This window comes from Heteronotia binoei, chromosome 9, assembly GCF_032191835.1.
Source record: "Heteronotia binoei isolate CCM8104 ecotype False Entrance Well chromosome 9, APGP_CSIRO_Hbin_v1, whole genome shotgun sequence".
Taxonomy (NCBI): Eukaryota; Metazoa; Chordata; class Lepidosauria; order Squamata; family Gekkonidae; genus Heteronotia; species Heteronotia binoei.
Genome location: NC_083231.1, coordinates 88,297,387 through 88,323,744, shown reverse-complemented (window position 1 = coordinate 88,323,744; position 26,358 = coordinate 88,297,387). Strand labels below are relative to the sequence as shown.

The 26,358-nt window shown below is 43.1% G+C and overlaps 2 protein-coding genes across 7 annotated transcripts in view; one reads left to right on the top strand and one right to left on the bottom strand.

Moving 5' to 3' along the window:
• On the top strand, positions 1-21,439 carry HADH (hydroxyacyl-CoA dehydrogenase). The gene is made up of 8 exons (XM_060246948.1): positions 1-312; positions 5,185-5,313; positions 8,140-8,297; positions 11,267-11,393; positions 12,775-12,864; positions 16,020-16,092; positions 19,132-19,248; positions 20,975-21,439. The coding sequence occupies exons 1-8, from the start codon at positions 196-198 to the stop codon at positions 21,091-21,093; spliced, it is 930 nt and encodes a 309-aa protein (XP_060102931.1). The 5' UTR covers positions 1-195; the 3' UTR covers positions 21,094-21,439.
• A 1,907-nt stretch (positions 21,440-23,346) lies between these two features.
• LEF1 (lymphoid enhancer binding factor 1) overlaps positions 23,347-26,358 on the bottom strand; it is a 146,440-nt gene continuing 143,428 nt past the window's right edge. For all 6 annotated transcript variants that reach the window (XM_060246940.1, XM_060246941.1, XM_060246942.1 and 3 more), the window contains one exon: positions 23,347-24,503. In XM_060246940.1, coding sequence (XP_060102923.1) covers positions 24,424-24,503 — 80 coding nt within the window. In that variant the 3' untranslated portion in view covers positions 23,347-24,423. The remainder of the gene's footprint in view (positions 24,504-26,358) is intronic.

The following is a 26,358-nucleotide window of genomic DNA, read 5'->3' as shown; positions in this document are numbered from 1 at the left end:
GCAAAACTTTGGGGAGGCGGGGACAGCTGCAGCCCTCCTCCCGCCTCCTTCTCCGCCTGGGACAAATCAAAGGCCTCGTCGAGGAGCTCGGCCCTCCCTCGTTCAGCTGCGCCCGCGGGGCTTCCCGCCTTGGGCCTGGCCGCAGCCTTCTCCGCGGCCGGCCCTCCTCTCCTCGCCAGTGCAGCGCGCCTCGCCATGGCCTTCGCCACCCGTCAGCTCCTGCGCTCGGCATCCACCGCGGCCGCCAAAAAGCTGGTGGTGAAGCATGTGACGGTGATCGGGGGCGGCCTGATGGGCGCCGGGATTGCCCAGGTGAGCGCCCCTTGGCAGGAGAAGGGGCGACAGACTGCTCCCCTTCAAGGCCTTTGGCGGGGGAGGCTTCCTTGGGTGGGATGGGCGGGATCTCCAAGGCAAGAATGCCCACTGCCTCGCCGCGCGGTCTCAGCTTGGGGAGGGAGGCACCTTGCTCGGGGAATTCGTTAATAAGTAACTATGAAGGACTCTTTGCTGCTTGCCCGCCCCCATCGCTGGTCCCAAATGTGGTCGTCCTCCCCGCTGGGCGCTTTCCCCCACCGCAGCTCCTGATTCGTGCACGGTGGAGTCTCTTCTGGTGCAGACTCTTTCCCGTCCCGTGGTCCGGCGGTGTTATCTGAGGAATCAAAGCACAGCATTCTTGGCCGTGGGCAAATGTGGCGCGATCGTAACCACACTGACTTTTTTTTTGGGGGGGGGGGGGTGACCTTGTGGGATGTGGTTTTGCAGAATGTCTCCAACTCCGCTTGACCTGCCAGCATTAGGGTGAAGGCTGTAAAACAGCCGTGTTAGCCCATGCAACAACCAGAAGAAAGAAACAAAATCACACACATACCTGTTTCATTGAGGCCAACCCAAAATAATTCACAGGCTTTCATTTCTGTGGAATCCTTTATCAGCAGGCGTTACAATTTTTTTTCCTTAATAAAGGAACAAGAAAGAAAAATCTTCCAGGTCCAAATCTTAAGATTCTGTCAGCCAGCCTTTGATGCTTGATACCAGCAGGCTCACAGCTTGCTGCAGATGTTAGATTACAGTGCTTGCATTCTGGGAAGGAGAAGCAAATCATGGAGGATCTTCTCGTTAAAACAAACAAAACATTGTCCAGCAGCTTCCAAATGTCACCCCAAGCCCATGCAAAAACTCACAGCTGGAGTGGCAGCCTGCCCAATGTAGCAGATTGAGGACATAATTGCAGGGCATCATATTGGTCAGTCATTTGGCTTATTACTTATTGCTTTCACTGCCTAGGGTTGTCCTTTGAATGGTTTGCCTTTGGAACTAAAACCTTTTCATTCTACTGTGGGTTCCATTGTAGCTGATAATGCTCAGTAGAGCTGGTCCATCTTGTACCCACGTCTTCTAGGAAAAAAAAATTTTTTTTAAATGTGCTCCTCCTATATGGGCTTGCTGGGCCATCTCCTTAAGATCATTGCTTAGGGCCCTGAGCTGCATTCCTTTAATAGGGGAAGCATCTTTAGGAAAAGGGCATTGTTACTAGTGTATCTGGATTAGAGTTTGATAGTGAAAATGGGTCTCAGCAAGCCCTAGAGAGCCCCGGGCTTAAACTTGAGTAATGTTCCTATACTCTTCCCTTGCCAAGAAACGATACTAAACTGACTTCAGGAGCTCCCATGCTTCTGTCTTCTTGCTTTAGAAGATGCCTCTTATCTCTCAGAATTGCTTAACATTTCTTTGTGGTTGAATCTTTGTTGGTGTGCCTCTGGTTCAAGTTAAACAACTGTTTGCAAGTAAGCCTGGAAATTTGCACATACCTGTAAGTCTTGTGCTAACAGGTTAAAGCAATATATGGTAACAATTTACCTATATTGGCCAAGCCAAATGATACAAATTAGTGTCTTTGCACTTTGAAACACTTCTTTCCTGCCCTAGTGTTCCGGAGGATTTTTTCCTCCAAGATAGTTAATGAAAAACTAGGATTTTTATCTGCACTGTTGCTTTGCAAGCTTATTTGCAGGAATTCAAGTCCATGCTGATAGAGGTAAAAAACAAGATAAGAGATTAACTGAAATGGAATTGGAAAATTGGGTTTTCTCAGTGTGCCTGTGTCAAGCAGAATTGGGAAGATACTTTTTGTGTGTGTGTGCTCTTAGTCAAAATACATACCAGTCGTGTTAGAATTAACTATGGGCTTAGATCCACCTGAACACTTCTGTGGACAGCAGGGCTTCTGGTTGTGACTTTCTAGAACCAGCATGGGGGAGAGGAGGACTGCAGTGTGGGGGAAGCGAGAAAGTTGTGTTCCATGTTTCTGTCTGGAGAAACATCCAAGCATGGCTCCATCCTCACCCCACTCTTGGAATCCTACATTTACTTATTTTTTACCACATTTATTGACACATATACTATTGCAGTCAGGAAGAGAACTAGAGTAATGTCTGAGTGACCATCTGCCCTCTCCCCCCCTCCATTATTTCTGCAGATGCTGTTGAATCCAAGCCACGGTCTTTTATATGCCTTTGTAACCTTGAAATTTTTGACATGTTCTCTGTGTGGGGTGACCTGAAGCTCCTGGCATGGCTGGGTCATCAGAAACATGTCCCACCAGTGCTCTCATGCTCAGACTGGCGCTTTACAGTCCTATATGTACTTCCAGAATTTACCTGTAAAGTGCTAAATAGCCAGACCTGGGTCATGTTCCTCTGCCATGATCTCCTAAAGAATACTCAGGTCCCCTGGCCCCAAGACTGGGAAAACAAGCCTAAAATCTCCGAGGTTCACATGCTCCCTTCTCCTCTTTCATGTCAAACTGTGCTGGAAGACTTCCTGGCTTAGGAACCAAAGTGGGTTATTTTATTTCTTCATGTTATTGTCTTCTTCATGTCAGGCCTCTCCTGAGCCTGCTTCGGCGGGGAGGGCAGGATATAAATATGAAAAATAAATAAATTTATACTCTGCCTTTATCATTGAGACTCAAGGTGGGGATTACACAGTGTAAATCTTCTGAAATTGGGTGCTTTTAACAAATATAAAAGCTTATTTTCCACAGGCTGAATTCTAAACCATGATTAAAACTTTGCTTGCAATTCTAGCTTGTAGACAAGAGAAAAATAAAAAGCAGGGTTCCCAACCACTGGGCCGCTGACCAGTACGGTAGTACCAGTCCATGGCCTGCTAGCAATCAGGCAGCGGAGAGAGGCAGAGCAGACTCTTCCACCCACCCAGGATGAAAGAGGTAGCGTGGCCTCGCAGGGGAGGCGGCCTCAGAGCGAGGCCGCACCACCTCTTTCACCTGTCTGAGTCAGCAGAAGGGGCAGCATTGCTGCAACCTTAGCCTACCCCTCATTTATAGACCCCCTCTGATCAGCTGATTGGCGGAGGTCTTTAAATGAGAGGGGGAGGCAGATTGACCTTCTGCCGCCTGGCCACCTAGCAGGTAGGCAGCAGATACAACTCCAGTCTCCCCTTTTAAAGACCCCCATGGGGGGCAGGGATGGGGTGTGGGGGGGCAGCCTGGGCGGCAGAAACCCCAGTGCCATCCCACACCCACACACACACTGGTCCATGGAAAAATTGTCTTCCACGAAATAGGTCCATGGTGCCAGAAAGGTTGGGAGCCACTGTATTAAAGAATATGAATTGGTACATGTCAGCCAACCTTGGTTGAGGGAACCTTCGCACCAACCAGAAAGTCTCCAATTATGCACATGAAGGAAGGAAGGGCAGCGAAAGTGAGTGAGCCTTTGAGGCCAAGGATTTCAGACTTGTCAAAGTCCTGAACGAACTGTGGTCTCTGTCATCTGAATACATCTGTGCTCCTCTTTGTGATCCACGTAAGAGGTTAAGTAATGCAGGCTTTAATATATCTACTTGTTGCATTTTGGGCTGCAAGAAACAGAGCTGGGGTGGTGTTGAAAGGAGCAGGCCTGATGCTCTTTGGTGGGGGTGGAAAGTGTCACCAGATCGTAGTTGACTTATGGTAACCCCATCGTTTTCCATGCAAGAGAATTTCAGAGGTGGTTTGCCATTGCCTGCCCTCTGCTTCATGACCCTGGTATTTCTTGGAGGTCTCCCATCCAAATACTTCTGGGGGAAGTGGGAGCAGGGTGCCATGACCATCCACTGCCTGGACAAATTGCTTTGATTCGAGTTCATAACTTTGAAAATTTCATGGGTGGTGGAGGTTTTCTAGCCTCTCGGAATGCAAACCTGTTTATGTGGAGATGCCACCGCTCATGGGCAGAGCCCTTCTTTTCACGTATGAAATGCGTGGTTTGGTCATGACTGTCTTCCTTACAAGAATGTCCAATAGCAGCACTGGGAGAAAGATCCATCTGAGACACTGGGAAACCACTGCCAGTTGGAGTAGATGGCACTGGGTCAGAAAAGCTATCAGTAGCTTCTTGTTCTAGGGATGGAAATCATTAAATGGTAAGGATTTGTTTGTGATTTATTTGCTGCTGTGAATGTTTACACGTTTTAACAAGGCTAGCAAAGAATTACTTGTCCATTCTGGGATCATCTGTGCCTGCAAAGCTTGTGTTTTCCTGACAATAGAGCACTTTTAGCATGTTAATTTTGAGTGATGTATGGAGAGATTTTATGTAGATAATTAGTTTTATATTGGTATTTTTAATCTATTTTTACCCTGCTTCTAAATGTCCTGTGAAGTTTACCATCCTTACTTCGTTCCATCCTGGCAGGGCCTTTCAGGGTGCTGGGTCGTTTTTGTGGGGCTGTTTGCAGCAGTCTTCAGGGAATCAAGATCACTGGCAATGAGGTCATATTCATACTTTAAGTTTTGTTCTGAGGAAGAAAGAAACAGAGGAAAAAGGAAAAGAAAGAGGGGAAAGGAAAAGGGAGGGGGAGAGTGAGTGAAAGTCTATGTAATGTTTAATCATGTCTCCCCTTCTGTTAAGCCCGTTTACTGTAAAAAAATTATTCTTTTTTTGTCTGTGATACTGAAGATTAAGATTATTATCCTTTTTATCCCTATTATTATTAATTATCAATTGCCGTTGTAATTTGATGTATCTATATTGTTTTATCTTGACATATGGGCAAATTGTATGCTCATTTCTTTCTGTAAGCTATTGTGCTATTAAAGGTTCTCAGAATTAAAACTTTTTGTTGGCTGTTTGAAGGACTTTGTCGTTGTAGATTAACCTCTTTTAAAAATATTTGCTTTAGACTGCTGCAGCGACTGGCCACACTGTGATATTGGTGGACCAAACAGATGAAATATTAAATAAATCCAAGAAAGGAATTGAGGAGAGTCTGAAAAAGCTGGCAAAGAAGAAGTTTGCAGACAAACCTGAGGTAACATCTTAGTATTTATATGGTCGTTAAATGTGACAAACCTGTTCTGTGTTCCTTTTGATCTCCACTGTTTAGACAGACAAGTACAGCAGTGTCAAATTAATAAAATGTTCTTAACAGATTCCTTTTGAGTTGCTGACATGAATTGTGGAATGGTGCACACTTTTTCAATATCTGTCAAAAGGCAGCCTGCAAGCATAAGCAGGCCTCCATGTGTAACTCACCTTTCTGGATTAATTAATTAACTTAATTTCTACCCTACCTTCCTCCCCAGTGAAGACCCAAAGTGGCTTATGTTGTTCTCCTCTCTTCCATTTTATCCTCCCAATGGCCCTGTGAGGGTAGGTTCAGCTGAGAGTCTGTGACTTGCCCAAGATCACTTAGTGAGCTTCCATTGCAGAGTGGGAGTCTGCACCTGGATCTCACAGTTCCTTGTCTGACATTCTGACCACTACGCCACACTGTCTCTCTGTCAAAGGCAGCCTGCAACCATAAACAGACTTCCATTTGTAATTCACCTTTCTGGGCATTCTTCATGCGTTCAGAAAGGGGAGCAGTAAACACGGAAACCACCCTTCAGCCACTCTGCATGCATTGATTCTTGCTGGATTGGCTCCATATACACAGGAAGGGTAATGGAACAGTGTTTTGGTCTACAGCTGGGAAGACCAAGGTTTAAATTTCAATTGGCCATTCAACTTATTGGGTGATTTCTGGCTCGTTCTTTCTCTCAGTCTGACATACCTTGGAAGGTTGTTTGAAGAATGAAATGGAAGGAGGAGTAACTGTATGTGCACAGAGGCCCCAGAATTGTGTCTAGGCTTGGTTGCCAGCCTTTGTTTTCTACTAGTCATCTCTAAAGCCCAATCCCACTACAATATTGGTTATAACAATGAGGTAGCTCCTAGAATAACCATACCTTATACTAACTTTGTTAATAATAGAATCTTAATGTTTAGTTATTGTAAACAGGAATATAGAGTTATTATTATACACAGTTGCACATATAAATTATACCATTTCAGGTTAGGAGTATCACTTGCCCTCCTGGCACAGATGGAAGAACTCCAGTCTATATTAAAAAAACAGAGGAAATTATATAAAGGGCAAGCACAATGCTTAGTTTAAATGCCTGTTCATATTAATTTTAGTTCAAAGGTGCAGAAGAAAGATACATTTTCCAAGAACAGGAGGACTGTAATGCACTAAAGGCTACTGCAGTTTGGGTGACAAGAATTCATAGAATACAGTCCACTTTTTCATATACGGTTTTTGTACTTAGGGGAAGGTCCACAGTTAGCGGTTAGAGCACATGCAGAAGATCTTTAGGTTCAGGTGCTGACAGGTAAAAGCATCACAGGAAGCAGGACTGATGAATGGTTATGATGGCAAAATCCACCAGCAGAAGAATGAGCACTGGAAGGCTATATGGACCAATTGTTGGACTAGTTACAAGGCAAACTTATATGTTCTTATGAAATGTTACATGGTAATAAACCCTATTAAACCCAGTGAGACTTAATTCTGAATAAATAGACATAGGGTCAAACTGCTGATAACTAGAAACTTCCTAATCACTGAAAAAAAAATTCAGTAGGAAATCAGTGGCAAATCTGATTTTTAAAAAGTTTAAAAGAACAATCTCTACCCTAGCCTACTAGATAGCACAATGGTTGGGACATAATGTGGTACTTTTTGTAGTGGTGTTGGATGAGAATTACTGGGATCATTGGCAGCTGTTGGGACCCATAGAAATAAATCAGTGTGGCTTTCTGGCTCCATTTGGCTCTATCTGGAACTGGTTAAGGACACCCACCATTTGTAGCATTGTCTATGCTGAACATATCTCCCCCAAATGCAGATGCCTTGCAAAATACTGACTGCTGCAATATCCTTGCAAAATATCCGCATTGGTTTTGTGCTTCCTATCCACCCAGATTTTAATCATTCAATTCACATGGAAGATCAAGCTGATTTAATAAGAATGTAGCAATTCAGAGAGGAGAGACTACTTCCTGCTCTATCCCTACCTCCCATATCTGTTTTATGTTCCCTTCCTCCTCTTGCCTCCTGATGCTGCGTGCCCTGAACTGCTCAAGGCTACAAAATGCCCCGTTTCACTGTTGTCCCTCCAGCTTCTGGAGGTGCTGAAGTAATAACCTGCCCCTGATTCTGAGGGTTCTATAAAATGAGAGTTCTTCCTGTCTCTATTTCCATGTCTTCTGCTGGATTGGGCTAAGCAGGGGGCAGCCTCTCTTTCTGCAGACCTAATGCCTGCTTGCATGGACTGGAAGTACAGCCATCTGCTCCCATAGGGCTCTTCCCTGTTCGGTGGCCATAGGCAAGCCTCATCTTGCGGTCGATCCTGATTCTGTGATTTAAATCACCAAGATGAGAACCCTTCTTGTCCCCCTTTGTATGAGACTAGATGACTTCGTAGAATACTGCATGTATGCCACCTACAGCTTCTTGTAGAAAGAATGCAATAAAAATGTTAAATGTTGGAGGAATTATATGCATGGTACTGTACACCAAAACACCTGTTGGATGAGAAGGCGATGAGGCTGAATCCCACCTCTTTGTCGGTTTCACAGATGAGCACATGGAGAATTTTGCATGTAGCAAGATCTCTGAATTGAGGCTTTTGCTTGAGGTGGGGTTGAACAATACTGTTGGTGTCTTCCATGCTTAGCATTTGCTTTAAAAAAAACTTTAGTAAAATTATTAAAACTCTTCTCTTTTTGAGCTAATTATAGTTGGAATAAGAATCTTCCTATGAAAAGAAATGAATAGGTCTTTGTTCTTTTTTAATTTTCACCTGTTCAGGAAGGCACTCAGTACATTGAGAAGGTCTTAAAGAACCTGACAACAAGCACAGATCCAGTCTCTGTCGTACACAGCACTGACCTTGTTGTGGAGGCCATTGTGGAAAACATAGCAGTGAAAAATGAGCTTTTCAAGACGCTGGATAAGTTTGCACCCGAGTATGTTCTTAAAATCATTTGAAATGAATGCCAAAACCCATTGTTGCTGTTGTGTTAGCTGACTTTGCAGTATGTTTTTTTTTGGGGGGGAAGGGTGGTAAGTAGGCAGGCTGACTCCTATCCCAAGGAGTCTTACAGCACTTTAAAAAATAAGTAACACATTTTTATACCAGCATGAATTTTTGCAGATTAGAGCTCACTTTGTTGTGGGTTCTAATTTGTGGGCATTAATGCAGAAATAAAAACATGTTGCAAGACTCATAGATTTTATCCCCCCCCCCCCATACACACAGAAAGACTGCCATTCTTTCATTCTGATCATTATGTGATTAAATTAGCATTTGAAGATCACCTTGTCCTCTGTTCTCTAGGGAAGTCTTGAGGAATAAAGTGAAGGTATTAACTTCTGAGAGAGTGAAAGTACAGCAATGCTTTGGTATCTTGCTTGCAAGCAAAGATTAAAAGATTCCAGAGAACCGCCACTGATGAATTATTTAAGTGAAGTCCCACCTATGTTGTACTGAAAAGGTTCAATATTCATTGCTATCGTAGGATCTGAAGTCTTATGCTCTTAAATGAGCAGCATTGGAACACACTTTGCCCCGCCCCCCGGACTAATAGAATAATCAGCAAAAATGGCTTCAGCACAAAGGGCATATTGGAGCTTGTGCCTGCACTCATATCTGTAGTGGACTGAATTGGCTTGAGTTCTGTCACATCATTCCCCTTGCGCTTCTCTCCAACCATTGTGGAGGCTTTCCTCTGCTACTTCTGGCACTCCCGTGTGCATAAGGGCTCCCTGAAAAACATTTGTCTCACATATACAAAAGTCCTTGTGGCAGTGGAAGCGAGCACTACAGCACAAGAAAGCCTCTACAGCCTCTGGAGAGAAGAGCAAGGGAAACAGTGTCATAGGAGCCAAGCCATAATCTTTTTCTTCCATGGTAGAAGGTGGACACCAATCACTTTAGCTTTCAGGGTGAATCAGTTTCTGTGGCCTAGCCTTCCCCAATCTCATGAGATAGGCCCGCTATTAAGGGTGCTCAAAGCCCATCTGAATGTAGGGCTTAGACTTGGCACAGCTCCCAGGGAGCAGGTTAGGGACTGAGATCCTGGGAAACTTATTTATTTATTTGATTCTTTTATACCCCGTCTTTGTTCCTAATAGAGACCCAAAGTGGCTTACATTATTCTCCTCTCCTCCATTTTGTCCTCGCAACAACCCTGTGAGGTAGGTTAGGCTGAAAGAGTGTGACTAGCCCAAGGTCACCAGCAAACTTTCATTTCATGAGTAAGGATTAGAAGCTGGGTCTTCCAGATACTAGTCTGACACTCTTGACTGTTGCATCATGCTGGCCACTTAGAGCGAAGCAATCCATCAGTGTTCTGATTTGGTATAAAAGCAGCTTAATGTGATCATGTTTTGCTCACTTGACACCAGGCAGCTGACTATGTGAGTACTGAGTATATTGGTGTGGGTGGATTATGGCTCAGTGAATGGAGGCTCAGTCCTTGGCAGCTCAGATTAAAGGATCTTGAGCTGCAGGTGTTGGAGAATGATCAAGCCTGCCTTATGCAAAGCCTTCGTATATACAGACTGCAATGAAACTGCAACTTAGTGAGTCAGAAAACAGTAGTCCAACTAGCTGAGTATTGTCTGTTTTGTCTAGCATTGGGTCTGACACAGGGAATGATCTTTTCTCTTGTTAGGTGGTAGGAACAATCCAGTGGAGATTAACAAGACTTTAAAATTGCAGTTAACTGTCTAGTCTTTATTTGATTTAAAAACACTAGATGAGCATGCTATAAAACACAGGTTCTCCCTTCTGTATCCTGAAGCAAAAGGAGAGCTGCTCTTAACTGTGTGACAGTATTATAGCAACAGTGAAAATAGGTTTTCACCACTGCCTCTGGGCAGCCTGGTGGTCTTTTGAAAAATCTAGAGTCTGTGCTCGTCATCAGCCCCATCAATTGAGGAAGAGGTTAACCTGAAGTTCTAGTTCATTGCACCAAATAATCAGGTAAATCTTTCAGCTCTGTTTACATGTCTCTGGAGTATGTTCAAGCTTCTCTTTCCACCCAGACTCTCTTCATTTGGTGTCCTTGAGTTACAACACTCCCTGGGAACTATTGAGTGGTAACAGATTGATGCCTGTTTTCTCAGTGCAATCAGATTCAGTTTCTAGGGTTATTAGTTCATTCAACTCAGCTTCCCTCTCCCCCCCCCCCCCACAGAGGTGTCCTAATGGTAATAATTTTTTCATCAGCTGCTTGTTTAGTAACCCAGTAAGTGATGCTGAAAATGTGTTGGGGGGGTTCCATTAAGGGTTCAAGCAATCACTGGATTCTTAAGAAGCCAAAATCTGTCTTATTATCTAGAATTTGGCTGCAAACTGTTGAGAAAAATCCAGGAATACTTGGCTATCGCAATCATCAAAGAGGTGTCATTAGCATCTCTGACACACTTCAGTTAATATACAGATTATTTTTATACATTTGATGCAATCTTTCATGCATACATTCAGAGAGTGAGCTTCCAATATATAAAGATGCCTTCTGATGAAGGTTTTGTTTTTTAAAAAGTGTCCTCACTGTGACCACAAATTCGCCCTGTGGTAAAATGTAGAGAATTGTCTGAATTTAGATTCTGTATTTATACATTCCTCCAGTTTTATAATTAGATTAGGTCCAAACTTGCACAAACAGAAGTTTGTGGAAGTGAATCTGAATACCCTCTGAAACAATACAACACAGTAAGGTAGGAGAGGGAATTTCAGGAAGTGAGTGAGTCTGGTGAAGTCACTTCTCATATTGCTGTGTTTTGAAAGGAGAAAAAAAAGGATTTTTTTCCTTTACAAAAAGGCCTACATGGATTACAAGGGTCAATCTGTTTTATTATTTTAAATCATAACGTAGCTTTTCCGCCTTTGAATTGTATCTAACACCTGTTGTATGTTGTTTCCCCACAGACACACGATATTTACTAGTAACACTTCATCCTTGCCAATTACAGAGATGGCCAATGCGACTACGAGGCAGGACCGTTTTGGGGGCCTACACTTCTTCAATCCTGTGCCTTTGATGAAGCTTGTTGAAGTAAGGGGTCTTCTCAAATATTATATGAAAAAAAAATCAGTTTAGAAATACACATTGCTATTGTTATGGTGTTCAGGCTTTGGGGAGGGGGTACTTTTGGTGCTAATCTGATACAAAAGTCTGTTCTTGAGGCCCCAGGAAAGTAAAAACTACTTTATTAAGAGTGTGGATGGATGAAGGTGGACAATGTTTAAGTAGGGTGGAAGAAGGCCCTTCTCACTTCTCCTCATTTATTTATTTTATTTTATAGCTGACTTTTCTCTGCAATGAAAAGCCAAAATTGCTTCCATTGTTCCCTTCTCCCCCATTTTAGCTTTATAACAACCCTATGAGGGTAGGTTAGGCTGAGAGGGTGTGACGGGCCCAAGTTCGCCCCGGAAGCTTCCATGGCGGGGCAGACATTCAAAAGTAGATCTCCCAGATCCTAGGCTGACTCTTTACCCACTACACTGCGCCTTTTTCCATACATCCCACTTGTGGTCCTGAAATTCTGTTGCAGAGACAGAGGCTAAAAGCACATTGTGAACAGCTAGAAAACAGAATCACAGCTAAGGGTGGAGCCTGTGCTTCTTGCATATGTCCTCACCACCAGCTCTTGTCATAGTCCAGGTGATACAGTAAACCAAAGTCAAATAATCACAGATGCACTTTTTGCTTCATCTCATTTTAAAGAACTGAAATACCTATGAGGGGGTAATTTTTTAACCTCACTCTCTGAAGTGTTAATTGAATCGTAAAAAAATTGGCTCTCACGGATGTTATGGGATCATTACTAATGCTGCCCACTATCATTGTGTCCAAACTTCTTATGAAAATACCACCGGAAATTAATGCTCTGTGTATCATAGTTATTAATGTTCATTTCCCCCACCCCGACTAATGGCAACCCTGGAAGGTTTTCACGGCACGAGACATTCAGAGGTGGTTTGCTATTGCCTGCCTCTGTAATGACCCTGCTATTCAATGGAGGTCTACCGTCCAATACTAGCCATTTTTGATGAGAGCCTCACCTATCCAGGACAGGGCAATATTGTGCCTTGACTGAAAGGAAAATATGAATTCCTAAGGTTGGATCCATCCAGCTTTCCTGGATCAAGCTCACCAAATTCCCCTCCTTTACTACACCCTCCACTCATATGACTTTTGTTTGTGCAGGTCCCATTATCCCCAAAATAGCGTTTTTGGTGGTGAAATGAAACCCCCTCCTCACTACTTTACCAATGGAAAAGCTGGTTGGTTTCATCCTCCAGTCTGAGGCACAAATTAAGTATGAATGTCTGTTTTAATAAGTGTATCACAAAGTGGTTAGCTTTTGGAAGACTTTTTCCTATTGACACAAGTGGACAACCCCATTGAGACCAAACGGTGACTTTTTTGCTAGGTTGTCAAGGCACCGATGACCAGCCAGAAGACTCTTGAATCGCTTGTGGATTTTACCAGAGCACTGGGGAAAACACCTGTCTCTTGCAAAGTAAGTAAATCTTAAGTTGAGCTATGAGCAGAAAAAGAAATTCATTTTTACAGGGGTTTTTTTTTTTACAGTAAGGATTTTCTGCTCTAACCTATAAAGGGTATATGTTTTTTAAAAAAAAAAACCATCCAAGGGCAACAGCTTGCTAGGTAGTGAGTGAAATAAAATCTCTTTGCAAATAGCAGCACATTCTTTTGCCATACTGGGAGCATGCAGGTGTTTGTTGGTTTTATTTAAAACATTTTAATGTCACTTTTCCACCTGATCAGGGTCCCCAAGTCACTCCACATGAAAACATTAAAATGTTTAAACAACAAAAAGCAGCATTTAAGATTATAAACCAATTCAATGAAAACATACACTGACCACAGAACCAGGGAGGAGGGCCAAGTAACAGTTATTGGGGGTATTCCAAACAAAGCAAAAAAGTCTGCACCTGCTGGCAGAAGACATCAAGAGAGGGAAACAGCTGAATCGCCAAGGAAATGGAGTTCCATAATTTTAGTGCCACAATCAAGAAGGCCCTTTCTCAGGTTACACCCATCTAGCTTCAGATGATGGGAGCAACTGAAGCAGGGTGTCCAAAAATGACTGGAGCATGTGCTGGTAGGTTCATATAGGAGAAGATGGTCCTTAAGGTATGTCTGTCCCAAGCTGTACATATTTTTTAAAGATGAATACCACCATCTTGAAGTGAGCCTGGAAGTAAATTGGAAGCAAGGGTAGATAGAGAAGACAGGAGTGATATAGTCCCTATGACCCACTTCAGTCAACACTCTGGCCACAACACTTTTGACTACCAACTGCTGTTTCCAGGCTTCAAGGGCAATCCCACAGAGAGTACATTGCAGTTATCTAACATAAATGTTACCAGGGCATGCATCACAGTGGATCTTTTCTGCCCAGGAAGGGCTTCAGCTAGCTCACCAGCACAAGGTGGTGAAAAGTCCCCCTGGCCTAGGTCCAGCAACACCCACAAGCTATGAACCTGGATTTTAATGCAAGGTTAAAACTGATTTCACTGGGAGGTTGAAACCCTCTCTAAGGAAGTTTTCCAGTTCTAAAGCAGTAGCAGCAGGTGGCCACAAGGGGGCACCCCATAGCAATAGACCAGCTCCTATTGGAAGCCTGGGCAGAAGTGAAAGGAGTTATGAAATGTAGGCAGAAGTGTTTTCCTAGTTGTTTATGGAAAGAACAAGGCACGTGGAACCAAAAGCAAACCAAGGATGAAAAAACTGAAAGGAATAGGAGCAGCACAGACTATGAAGGTGGACTGGAATAGTTTTATAATGTATTTATTAATTTAGAACTCTTGCCCAACACCTCTTCAGAAACTTGCTCAATGGAAAGTTTTTAGACACCAAGAAAGATGCAGATCAACTGCTTGAAGAAGTCTTTGCTGAGAGATATATCCTAGGGCAGAGATGGCTCCTGAAGAAGCAGGGATGACTGAGATGAATCACTGTGGCTTGGCGCAATGTGGATCCTGCAGATGTCAGTGCCTTCTGATGCAAAAGGTAGCAGGAGAATGCACCTCTCGTAGTAGAGCAGATTCCATGAATTCCCAACTCCATCATGTCCCCTTTTGTCCATGTGTGGCTTGCACTTTCACCTCCAGACTTGGATTGTAAACCAAGATGAGCAAACCAGTTTGCAGCCATGCCTTGAAAGGAAGACGAAGACACAAACGGAAGCATGCTAGCTTTGTTTTATATGAGGAGTTGCTAATTTTCTGTGAGGAAATGAGCTACATTGAAAGCACAAGGTGACTGCGTGTTACTCAGGGATGGCCAAACTGTGGCTCAGGAATCACATGCAGCTCTTTCAGACAGATTGTGCGGCTCCTGGATGCCAAGGAGGAACTTAATGCAGTCTTACTCTTAAGTAAGCATGCTTAGAAATGGGACCTCAGCCACCCACTGAGCGCTGACCCATAAGTAGACACTGTGTGTGAAGCAGGGGGAAATAGGCAGGTTTGCAAGATCTTCTCCACCACCACAGAAGTCGCCTGGACACCTAGAGTGAGGAAAGAAAGTGCAAGAGCCAAGGGAGCCACTGGAAGGAGGGACGGATTAAAGAAGAAGATGATGATATTGGATTTATATCCCGCCCTTCACTCTGAAGAGTCTCAGAGCAGCTCACAATCTCCTTTACCTTCCTCCCCCACAACAGACACCCTGTGAGGTGGGTGGGGCTGGAGAGGGCTCTCACAGCAGCTGCCCTTTCAAGGACAACCTCTGCCAGAGCTATGGCTGACCCAAGGCCATGCTAGCAGGTGCAAGTGGAGGAGTGGGGAATCAAACCCGGTCTCCCAGATAAGAGTCCGCACATTTAACCGCTACACCAAACTGGCCCTCCAATTAAAGAAGGTGGTGCAGGGTTCCCCCTTACTTTTTCATAGCTCTTGGAGGAGCTGTATATATTAACCTTGGTGTCAAGGCAAAGAGAGATGCATAATGATGCAAACAGTGGTCAGTGATTTATATGGTACATATGTGTTTCCTTCTCCAACGGGTGCCAAAAAAATAATTCCCTAATCTTTCCCTATGTTGGTTTTATGGGGACTGTTATTCCCAGCTTTTGTTTTTAAAAAGTCTTCTTCTAGTATTGTCGTGTTGTGAAGTGCACACATATGTATTTTATCTTTCTGTGCAAAGAAAATATTAAGAGTTTTAATAAAGAGGTATGTTAATGTTCATGTCTTGCAGCTCTCAAACATCTGACATTTATTCATTGTGGCTTTTATGTTAAGCAAGTTTGACCACCCTTGATGTAGTTCCAGACTGTAGCTTGATACTGCATCTGATCCATCCCAGAATGCTTCAGTTAGTAGCAAACATTGGCGTGAAAGGGATCACTAAATGGACGTTGTGGCTGCTGTGTCTCTTTTAATAGTCTAGATTTACATTTTTGCCTGATTTGCAAGCACCATGCAAACAAAAAAAAATTGGATGGAGGAACTATGGAACTCTGTACTGCGAGGAAGCCATGATCTTTGACCAGAAGTGCTTAATTCCTCTTGGTGCATCCCTCACTGGGCTTCTCTCTTCCTTGCCCCTGTCCTGGGAATTGTACCAGCTAGCACTTCTTAATATTCTGATGCATCTTTGGATTGGAACATTGGGTATTTCTTAGCCTTGTCTCTCTGTTCACAGGACACTCCTGGTTTTGTTGTCAATAGACTCCTTGTGCCATACCTGATGGAAGCTGTTCGGCTTTATGAGAGAGGTAAATATGAGATACCGGATGGCCCAGATCTCATCAGACTTTGGAAGCTAAGCAGGATTGGCCATGGTTAGTACTTGGGTGGGAGCCCAGGGTTGCAGCACAGAAGATGATAATGACAAACACCACCTCTAAATATCTCTTGTCTTGAAAATCCTATGAGGTCACCATAAGTCAGCTGTGCCCTGATGGCCAATTGGGAGGGGCATTTCGTAGGATCTTAACAATGTATTCTGTACTTTGGTATTTATGCAAGGGCCACAGAGGGAGGGAAGGCATTATGGTATAACCTGATCTCATCAGATCTAGGGAGACAGGCCCACAGCTACAATGGGGCCCCTAGGGGCCCAGCTCCACTACTTACCACTCCAACTTCCAATTTCTAAATTTTATTTCTTGTGCTCAGAATTACTGTTTAATAATCCCTAATTTCTGCATGGCTATGTGTGCCCTACTAAACTAAAAATCCAGAGGTGGTATTAAGCTCCAGTCTGTGGCCATTGTGGACTGGGTCTAGATGACAAAATACAGTAAAATATAAAAGACAGGAACCTTGTCATTCCTCTTTGTGGGTTGAATTGACCTTTTCACAAGTGATGCATATGTGTGTGAGAAGACTGTGAGATGAATCTTAGTTAGGGGAAAGCTTTTGCTTAGACCGTGCAGCCCAAATCTTTTTCTGACCTACTGTTCCTCCTCATCTGTTGTTTCTTCTCAAGATTCTTCACTGTTAGATTTGCAGCATCACTCTTTTCTGGCTCCCTGCAGTCAGCTTGTTCAACACCAAAGGCTACATTAAAAATAGGACATAAACTGGCTCTCTTTTCCCATGCTCTGCTGGCACTCAGATGCCACGATCCATGTAGCCACAGTTCAGGAATTTGTTCAGCTGATTAACTGATAGTGTGAAGTACTGAATGTTTCTTGTCTCAGCTGTTTTGTAGTGGTGTTCAGGAAAGCAGGGAAGCCTTCTCTTCCAGACTTTCAGAGTGAAAAAACCCAAAACTCTTTTTTTTCGGGTGGGGGTGCGGGGAGAGACTTGTCTACTTCAGAGATAACAAACACACTGCATGAAAAACAAAAGAAAAACTTTTTTGTAAAACGGCTCGGGCGTAAGCACTTTTCACGACTGCGTGTTATTATATGTGATTATGGATGTTATTTCAAATCTTTTTAAAGGAAAGCAGCCTTTCCTTATAGATGAAAGACTTCCATTATCCGGGACTCTGTAAATCTCTTTTAAATATTAAAAAAAACCCTCCCTTTGTAGTTTAAAAACTGACTTCAGTTTCTGAAAAACAAATTAAGCATACTGCTTCTTACCTATCAACAAATAAGGCTAATTACTTCTCAAAGACAGAATAAGAGCAAATTAGAGTGATTTTTAAGCAAATGAGTGGCAATGTAGAAGTTACTTTTTGTTCTGTCTCAAATATCACCATATAAAAGGCCTCAGCTAAACATTGCCTCCCAGAGTACAGAAAATCTGTAACAGCTTTAAATTTACAAGGCAGGAAAACCGGAGGTGACTTTTTCTGATGAAATGCATTTTTAATTGGATCTCTCTCTTTTGGGGGAAGGTAGTGTTCTGATTTCAGCTTTTGTTGTGGCTTTTTAACAATACAAAAGTAGGGACTTTCAAATATGTGGGGAGAAAACTATTAACATTTAAAAGGTAGGTTGACTGTAACATAATTGGAGTTTGATTTTTGTTTGTTTATTATTATTGTGCTAAGTAAGGGGAAGGTTTGTGGTTAGACAGGTTAACTGCAGATTTTTTTGTTTTGCTTTTTACATTACCAGAGCAGGAAGATACTATTGTTCAGGAGGTTTGGAACTTCTTGTATTTCAAAGTATTATTTTTCCATGTTGATTCATCTGTCAAATGAAACCTGAGTGTCTAGCTATGTGTGCCCTACTAAATAAAAAATCCCGAGGTGGTATTAAGCTCCAGTCTTTGGCTATTGTGGACTGGGTCTAGTTGACAAAATACAGTAAAATATAAAATATAGGAATATTGTCATTCCTCTTTGTGCAATTCCGGCTCTTTGCCAAAGATTTGGGCACTATTAGAGGCCGAGCTCATGTGGATTGTTGACCTAGCCTCTTTGAACTGTGCTAGGTGACACACTATCATCACTTGGGTTGGCAGTGCTGCTATGTATTTTTCAGGGGAAGATCAGTTGTGATGGACAAGCTGTCTTTCAGGGGAAATTTGCTTGCTCTGCCTGGTCATCACGTTGAATTGAGTAGACCCCTCCATGCTATATTTCCTGCATTCTCAGTTTGAACTGTAATACTGCCCTGAACATAATAAGCATGAAATCAGTACAGTGTGGCATTATCTGGTGGTGGTTTGGAGGTTACATCTCTGCCTTGTTTTTCAGCCAAAAACTGACTTCCAGCAATTTAAAAACTGGTGCAAATATCAATTAAAATGTAATTTTAAAAGTTGTTTTGCAAGGAACTGAGTCTAGGCATGATCGATGGGTGACTGGATGATGCCACCTTCACCTGGCTTCAGTGATTGTAACTTGGGGTGGGGGGTGGGGAAGGTTCTTGGACAAAGCTCAATGAGTAGACTTCAGCAGCTATTTGAACATTTAGCTCCAGATGGCTTAGTTGCTTTGTGCTCACTAGCTTGCTAACTCTCAGGCAAAGCAACTTTTGCAGTTGAGTAGGCATGGCTGCTGCCATACTTTCTATAATCTCCTGATGTAGCTTCCAGGGTTGTGGCCCCATCACTGGTGGCTGGATAGGGACAGGCTGACTACAAGTACCTATGGACCTACTGGAGCCAGATCTACTTTGGCTGGCTATTTAGCCCCTTTTCAAAAGTACTGGGAAGTTGAAATCCTTGTGCAGGTCTGCAGGTAAGCAGTTATCTCTACAGCAAGACATCATTAGCTGCTGTCACCATAGAAGTTCAAGCTTTATTGAGTCTGCTGTGCAAAACCTCTGTAATGATCTGCCCTGTTAATTATTGAAAGGGAGAGAATGCACGCACAACTATGTTCATCTGGCTGTCGATCTTTGCTCTAGGAGATGCATCAAAAGAAGACATTGATGTTGCCATGAAGCTGGGGGCAAGCTACCCCATGGGTCCATTTGAACTTTTGGACTATGTTGGTTTGGATACCAGTAAATATATTATAGATGGTATGGCATTTTTCTGTCATCTTTTCTTTTGTTAAGCCACTTGCTACCCCTAATGTGCTGATCCTAAGACTTTCCCCCAAGTTCTTGCAAATGGTTATTTTGGTTTTGTGTGGTTTGCAGGTAAGCAATGATAATACAAAGGTTTCCTGTAGTTTGGGAAGGTCAGCAAGAAATCCAGATGTGCAAGTGGGAGAAGGGAGAGTTTGAGCTTTCCTAACAGAAGGGACCATAGTTTAAGCTTTTATCTGAACTGAATCTTTGACCCTTTTAGGAACTGTCTGCCTTAGGAAAACAGTACAGAGAGCAAGGAATTGAGATGTTTATGAGAAAAAACAGTGGCCTAGATCAGAAAAGTCCATATCAGTGCAATTTAAAAAAAATCTTTTAAGTGTCATCTCACTAATAGTTTTCTTGGTCTTTATGTTGAAGACTTGCAGGAAAAATGCATGTCTAAGAAATATCTCTCTGTGTTTGCCATTCCACAGTCTGTTTTGCTGAGCCCACCATGGGATAGGGTGGGATATAAGCAGCGGTCATTTTGTAGAAAAATAGGTGGTGCTCATCCAGGGATTGTTATGCGGCTGCACATACTATTCAGTGGACAAGGAGGTGGAACTCTCAGAAAGGTCAGCTGTGCTCCTGTGAGTTCCCACTGAATCCGAGGCCTGGATATGTGCAATAAATAAATAAGGTATACTCTGTATAGCACTCTTCATAGAGGGCTGCTGTGTAATTTGATTTTTCACCTAGGGGCTCTGTTGGGTCAAAGGAATAAATCCAAGGATCTGTCCATCTGCATAGGTACCAAGATTGTTTAAGGCTTGCCTCAAGGTTTGAATATCCAAGAGGGTAGAGAACCTGTCCCTAAGTTGGATCTAAACCCTGTAGCATTTAGAGTAGAGGAATTCATTTGTGCTGGTGTAGCACCATCTTGGTTTTACATAACAAGAACCGTGCTGGATCAGAATAATGGTCCATCTAGACCAGCAGTTTCACATAGTGGCCAACCGGTTGCCTCAGTTGGCAAAAAAACCCTCCAAAAACCCAGGGCATAGAGGCTGAGGCCTTCCCCTGCTGCTTCCACCACTGGTGTAGTGGTTAAGAGCAGTGGCCTCTAATCTGAAGAACTAAGTTTGATTCCACAGCCCTCCACATGAAGCCTGCTGGGTGACCTTGGGCCAGTCACAATTCTCTCAGCCCCACCTGCCTCACAAGGTGCCTGTTGTGGGGAGAGGAAGGGAAGGCGATTGTAAGCTGCTTTGAGATTCCATATGGTAGAAAAAAGCAGGGATTAGAACCGAACTTTGCTGCTGCTGCTTCCTGGCACTGGTATTCAGAGGTTTGCTCTCTCTTGACTGAGGGCTCCCTCTGTGCACAATGGCTAGTAGATTCATGGTGGAGAGACTCATGAATGGCTAAGTTCTTTTTAAAGCTGCTACATCCACTGGCAGTGAATTCTACAATATATACCTATGTATTTTTTCTAAACGGAAAAATCCAAGACTCATTATCCTTTCCTCATAGGAAAGGTGCTCCAAACCCCTTAATGGTTACTACATTCTCAAAACACTTATTTCTACATTTCTTTACTTGCAGCTGTGTAAGTATCTGTGATACTTTTGCCAAATTGCATTTTCATGCAAATTTTATCTTTTTGTTATGGATGTATAGGAATAGCCATAGCATGAATTCAGCGAATGGATATTTCTTTTTCTTCTTTTGATAGGGTGGCATCAGTTGGAACCTGACCATCCTCTCTTTGCTCCAAGTGACCTGCTGAACAAATTAGTAGAAGAGAAAAAACTGGGGAGGAAAACTGGAGAAGGATTTTACAAATATCAATGAACTACATGATCTGCAGTGTGTACCAGGCTGATCCCAGGAAGGGAGAGCCACGTCCCACTTCCTGTGTACTCGGAATGCCACTTAATCATGGCCTACAGGAAAAAAAAGACAACATTATCTATGCTGTACGTTTTGAATGTAGTGTCTGAGGCAATTGCTTTTTTTCCTGGATAAGAGTTGATTTCCTGGAGATCTGAGCTTCATACACCACCGTGCCTTTCTTTGTAAGCTGCCTATTCAGGTTTATGATATTATTCCAGATGGAGTTCATGGATTTGTAACAACCTATTGAACAACAAAAAGTCCAAGTCTCAAGGCAAATAAAATAGACCCAAGACCATCTTGATACAGAATGAATATTATTGCTTTTCAGTTACATTGGGTCTTGTCCACTGGGTGGCAGTGTGGCACTGTTGAATCCTTGTGCAGTTCTGCATTTTGGCTAGCGACACCTCTTTAAATATCTAAGTAGACATCACAGCAAGGGCTGTGTGGTACTCTCTGTGTATCTGTATTCTCGCTTGGATTTAACAGAGCATTTCTGCAGATGAAAGAATTTTTGACTGTAGTGCATCCTTACCTTTCTCTTCCTACTGTGGCCCAAAATTCTGTTTCTGTCCTGGGAAGCAACATTTAAGGTTGTGATGGAATAGCTTTTCTCCTTAGTTTAGTGTCAGAGTTGGTGTTTTTTTTGTTATGCATGTTTTTTTTAAGTGGGATACAACTCTTAAAAAAAATAAGTGCAGATGCAGAGATATTTTGCAGCATTGGTCAATTCTAACTGCTGATAGTTGTTCCATGTAAACCAGTGTACATACTACCATGCCTGGAAGAAAAAGTCACAGTCCTGCATGATCCTCCTTCATGGGCTGAGCAGCCCTTCACTCCTGTGTTTTCAGGATCCTTAGCCTGTATGGGCCTGGCAGTGGCCCACATTAACAAGGGGTTAGCTAGTCACTGCATGAAAATCCCCATTACTGTATTCTACAGACTTCTAATGGGTAGGAGGAGGCGCTAAGGCAGCAGGATAGGTATGGGAAGGAAAAAAGACTGTAGGCAGCCATAAGGAACTTGCGTTAGGCTGAGAACACCTGGTCATGTCTCACAGGGTTCTGGTGAGCATCAAATGTGGAATGGGAAAGATCTGCAATCTTCCACAGTAGGTGCTGTCCATGTTGTTCTCCAAGGCTTCCCAGACTCTCAGGAGCAGCCATTTTGAGCAGCAGCAGAGCTGCAGAAGACGTGGAGGGGAGTTCCACCAGCACAGCTTCCTTGTGGTTTTTTGGTCCCAATTCTGTGGGACATGAGATGATGGAATCGTGTACGCACCCAGCAGAATGGAGTGATAGAAGCTGCCTTATATTGAATCAGACTATTGGTCCATCTAGGTGAGTTTTGTTTATTCAGACTGGCAGCAGCTTTCTAGGGTCTCACATCACCAGTTACCAGATGTTTTAAAGACGCCAGGGATTGAAACTGGGACCTTCTGCATGCCAAACAGATGCTGTCACTGAGCCACAGCCCCTTTTGCAGGCTAGTAGTAGGATATGGTATTTTGTAAAGATAAAGAGGGTTTTATGCCTCCCTTCTCTACATGAAGTCTCAAAACAGCTTACAGTGGCCTTCCCTTCCTCTCCCCAACAGGCACCTTGTAAGGTAGGTGTGGTGGAAAGTTCCTAGATGACTCACGGGCCCAAGGTCACCCAGCAGGCTTCATGTGGAGGAGGGGAAGTAAACCCAATTCTCTGTGTAAGTGTCACCACCCCTGCAAAACTGGCTCAGAAGGGGAAGAGGCTCAAGTTGAACCCACTCTTGGCTGCGTTCATTTTCTACTTGAAGGTAGCTTTCAAATGTAAGGAATCATTTAAAAAATATATAGCTCCTCTTCTTGTATCCTGCTGCATGCATGGCTAAGCCTGGTTTTCAGAGTAAAAGTTTATAGAATTCAGCTGGTGACTCTAGTCACAATTATACAGAAGCTGCCAACATGCTCTGTAGAAAAGAACACAAAGTGGCAGCCTGACCCTACCCATGTTTATACAGATTTCCACTGATTTTAAGGGGCTTTAATCCCAAATATGCCTAAATATTGCAACTGTAGTCAAAATTCACTTAAATGTCCATGGGCACTTTCTTCCCAAATGGCTTGTGCCAAGAGAGTAAAAGCATAAAAGTCCAGAAACACAGAAATTCCATAAGTATTCTTCCATTGGTCCTTCGAATCAAATGATGACTCATTTTCAACCCATCAAAAAGTATTTATAGTTTTATTACAAAGCTTTTATTTTTTTAAAAAAACAAACGCTCAGCACATTAACTCAAACTGGAATGACAAAAAATATATAACAATTGACGGGGTTTTTTTGGCAAAGGCTGTGCCTCGACTAAAAAAAATGGATACATCGAAGCTCATTTCAACAACTGGCATAAAATCCCACTAACCAGGCTAACAAAAACAGATACAAATACAGAACAATTGAAGTAATAATAATTCAAGTGCTGGGCCTTTTGTACAAGGAAATCAGGGTAGGTAAAAAGGAGAAGGAAAGCTCACTGCAATCAGATAGGATGAAGTGTGTTGGCTACACACGTACAGAGGAAATGAACAGGGTGGGATGGAATCAACACAGCTACTGACCAGCTGATAGGTGCAATTATAGGACTCCAGAGCATATGCAAAACATGAGGAATTATGCTACAAACTTTTAACCAAGGAAGAAAAGCCACATACTCATCTCAATTGTTCCTCTTCTGTAAGAAAAAAAAAATTAGGGATTTCCTTTTATTAAAAAAAGAAAAAGGATTCAAGACTTTTGATGCTTATTTCAAAACCACAAGGACAATAAAAATATACACAAAGGAAATAACTAAAATATAAAAGCATTCAAGTTTTCTTTTCAAAAAGCTAAAGGTTGATCCTTTTACACCGTTAAATAAAATTGGATTGTGCCTTCCTCATCAGATCAATTCTATTCCTCCTCTGTGAAAAGCCAGAATGGGAGTCACCGCTGGCTGGTCACACCACTCTGCTGGCTGAAGCAAAAACAACACAGCTGAAGGACTTTGATGCTGACTCACGTGTGACATACAACTGAAGGAGTGCGTAAGGCAGAGGGAGGGTGAGGAGCTTCTCTGCAAACGGGTAGTTCTGAAATGCTCATCTTGCTTGTTTTTAGGGTGTCAGTTTTAGGGGTCCATGGTAGCGAAAAGGACATGGCAGTGATTGTCTTTATGGTTCAGCGTCCTTAGCAGTGACAATAGGGCAAGTTTAGACATCCGAGACATACTCCTTAGTGGTGGTCCGTGCAGGTGAAGGACATGCCTGGAAATTTAACAAGCTTCCATTTCAAGAAGGGGCCCTGATGTTGCTGCTTTTGCTTTGCATGTCGAAAATGCATTTCTCTTTCCACCTGAAACACAGGAGAATGAAAAAAAACATTTAGAGAAACAAAAACATTTTTGATGCATCGACATTTCATTAATTGATAGCAATGCTGCTTTACATTTATATAGTGCTTTAGAGAGCATTGCAAAAAGCTTCAAAGTACATAACTTCTATAATGCTTGCAAAGCAATTTGTAAGTTGGGCTTGCACTACCACGAAACTAGATGACAGGGCTGAGCGAATGTACTTGACCACTCAGTTTAGGCTTGCCATTTGCCCACCCCATAACAACTAAACCCCCTTTGTCCTCGGCCCCAATCCTCTGCTTTCAAATCACTAAGCAGGAGAAAAAGTAGATGAAAAATGACCTCCATAGCAATTCCCTGTGTCTCTATGGTCTTTACCCTTCAACCAGAAATAACATCATCTCAAAACTGCACCCTCTCCAGGCACCACCCTCAAAATCCCCCATTTGCCAAGACAGTGCTGGCAACCCTAGCTTAATGTTGCCTATGCTAGCAGCAGCTCTCTAAGGTCAAGAGATCTTCCCCAGCTCTCCTTTTAATTCAAGAGACTGGACTGAATTGGAACCTTTTGCATGGAAGTCATGTACTTTCCCACCAAGCAGTTGCTCCTTCCTTTAAAAATGCCTTGAATACACATGAATCTACCTTAGACTGAATCAGACCATCTGTCCAAGACAGTGACTCTCCAGGTTTTCAGAGAAATGTATTTACTGTCACTACCATGTGTGCTGTCAAGTCACAGCTGGCCTACGGTGACCCCAGAAAGCAGCTTTTAAAGCAAGTGAGAAGCATAGGTGGTTTGCCATTGCCTTCCTTGGTAGAGTATTCCTTAGTGGTGTCTTATCCAAAGCTGTGTATGTAGGCCAGCTGGAGTATGGACACTGCTTAGCATCCACACTCTGATGAGTGCCAGGGACTGAACCTGGGATGTTCTTCAGGCAAAGCAGAGGCTCTTCCACTGAGATGTGGGCCTTACCCTCATTCACCATAGAAACAGCTATAACTGATGGGCACGGGGGAAGTGATGATCTGCCACCAGCCCAGCCTTGATGAGGCAGAACACAGTATTAGAAGATGCCCCACCACAACTGTCCAGTGTCAAGCCCCAGAACTGAATGGCTTGCACATTCTCTACATTGGTCTCTCCCTTCAAAATTAAGCACAAGAGGTATTACTGGGGGAGGGGAATGAAGGTCTCCATATGATTTTAGTGAGATGCCTAATAAGGCTCCTATTATATTTTAAGCATTTAAGAATCCTGATGTTTTCAAATCCATGTATCAATTCAATGATTTTTTTTGCACGTTTTTTGTGAGGAACAGCCAATGAATGGGAAACAAGATCCTCATGAACCTATTTGCACAACCACACATGTGAGGATAATGGTTTTGTATATTTGTATCCCAAGTTATTTAAACAGTTTGGCTGTCTTCCCCTGCCAAGCTCCATGCTTTGCAGCCATCATCTTATAGTTATAAAAGCCAAGCCATACTGGTGACGACGCACCGACCCTCCCTTTGACTGAGCTGTGTGTCACTCAATTCCTCCAGCCCCAGGACAAACGAGAATTGGGCCACTGGGGAAGCTGTCTTCATGTCCTATTGGCCTGCCCCACCAGATCTTCCATTTTCCCTCAGTGGCTGTTGCTAGTATTCCAAGCTTGGTTCTGTCTGTAAAAGGTAAGGAGAGGAGGTCCTTTCCAGGCCTATTTTGGCCTTTGAGGGAGAACTCATTGGGGCCAATCCTGACTATGGTTGCCAGTTCCAGGTTGGGAAATTCCTGGAGATTTTGTGGTAGACTCTAAGGAAGCTAGAGTTTGAGGAGGGGAGAGGCCTCAGCTGAATATAATACCAG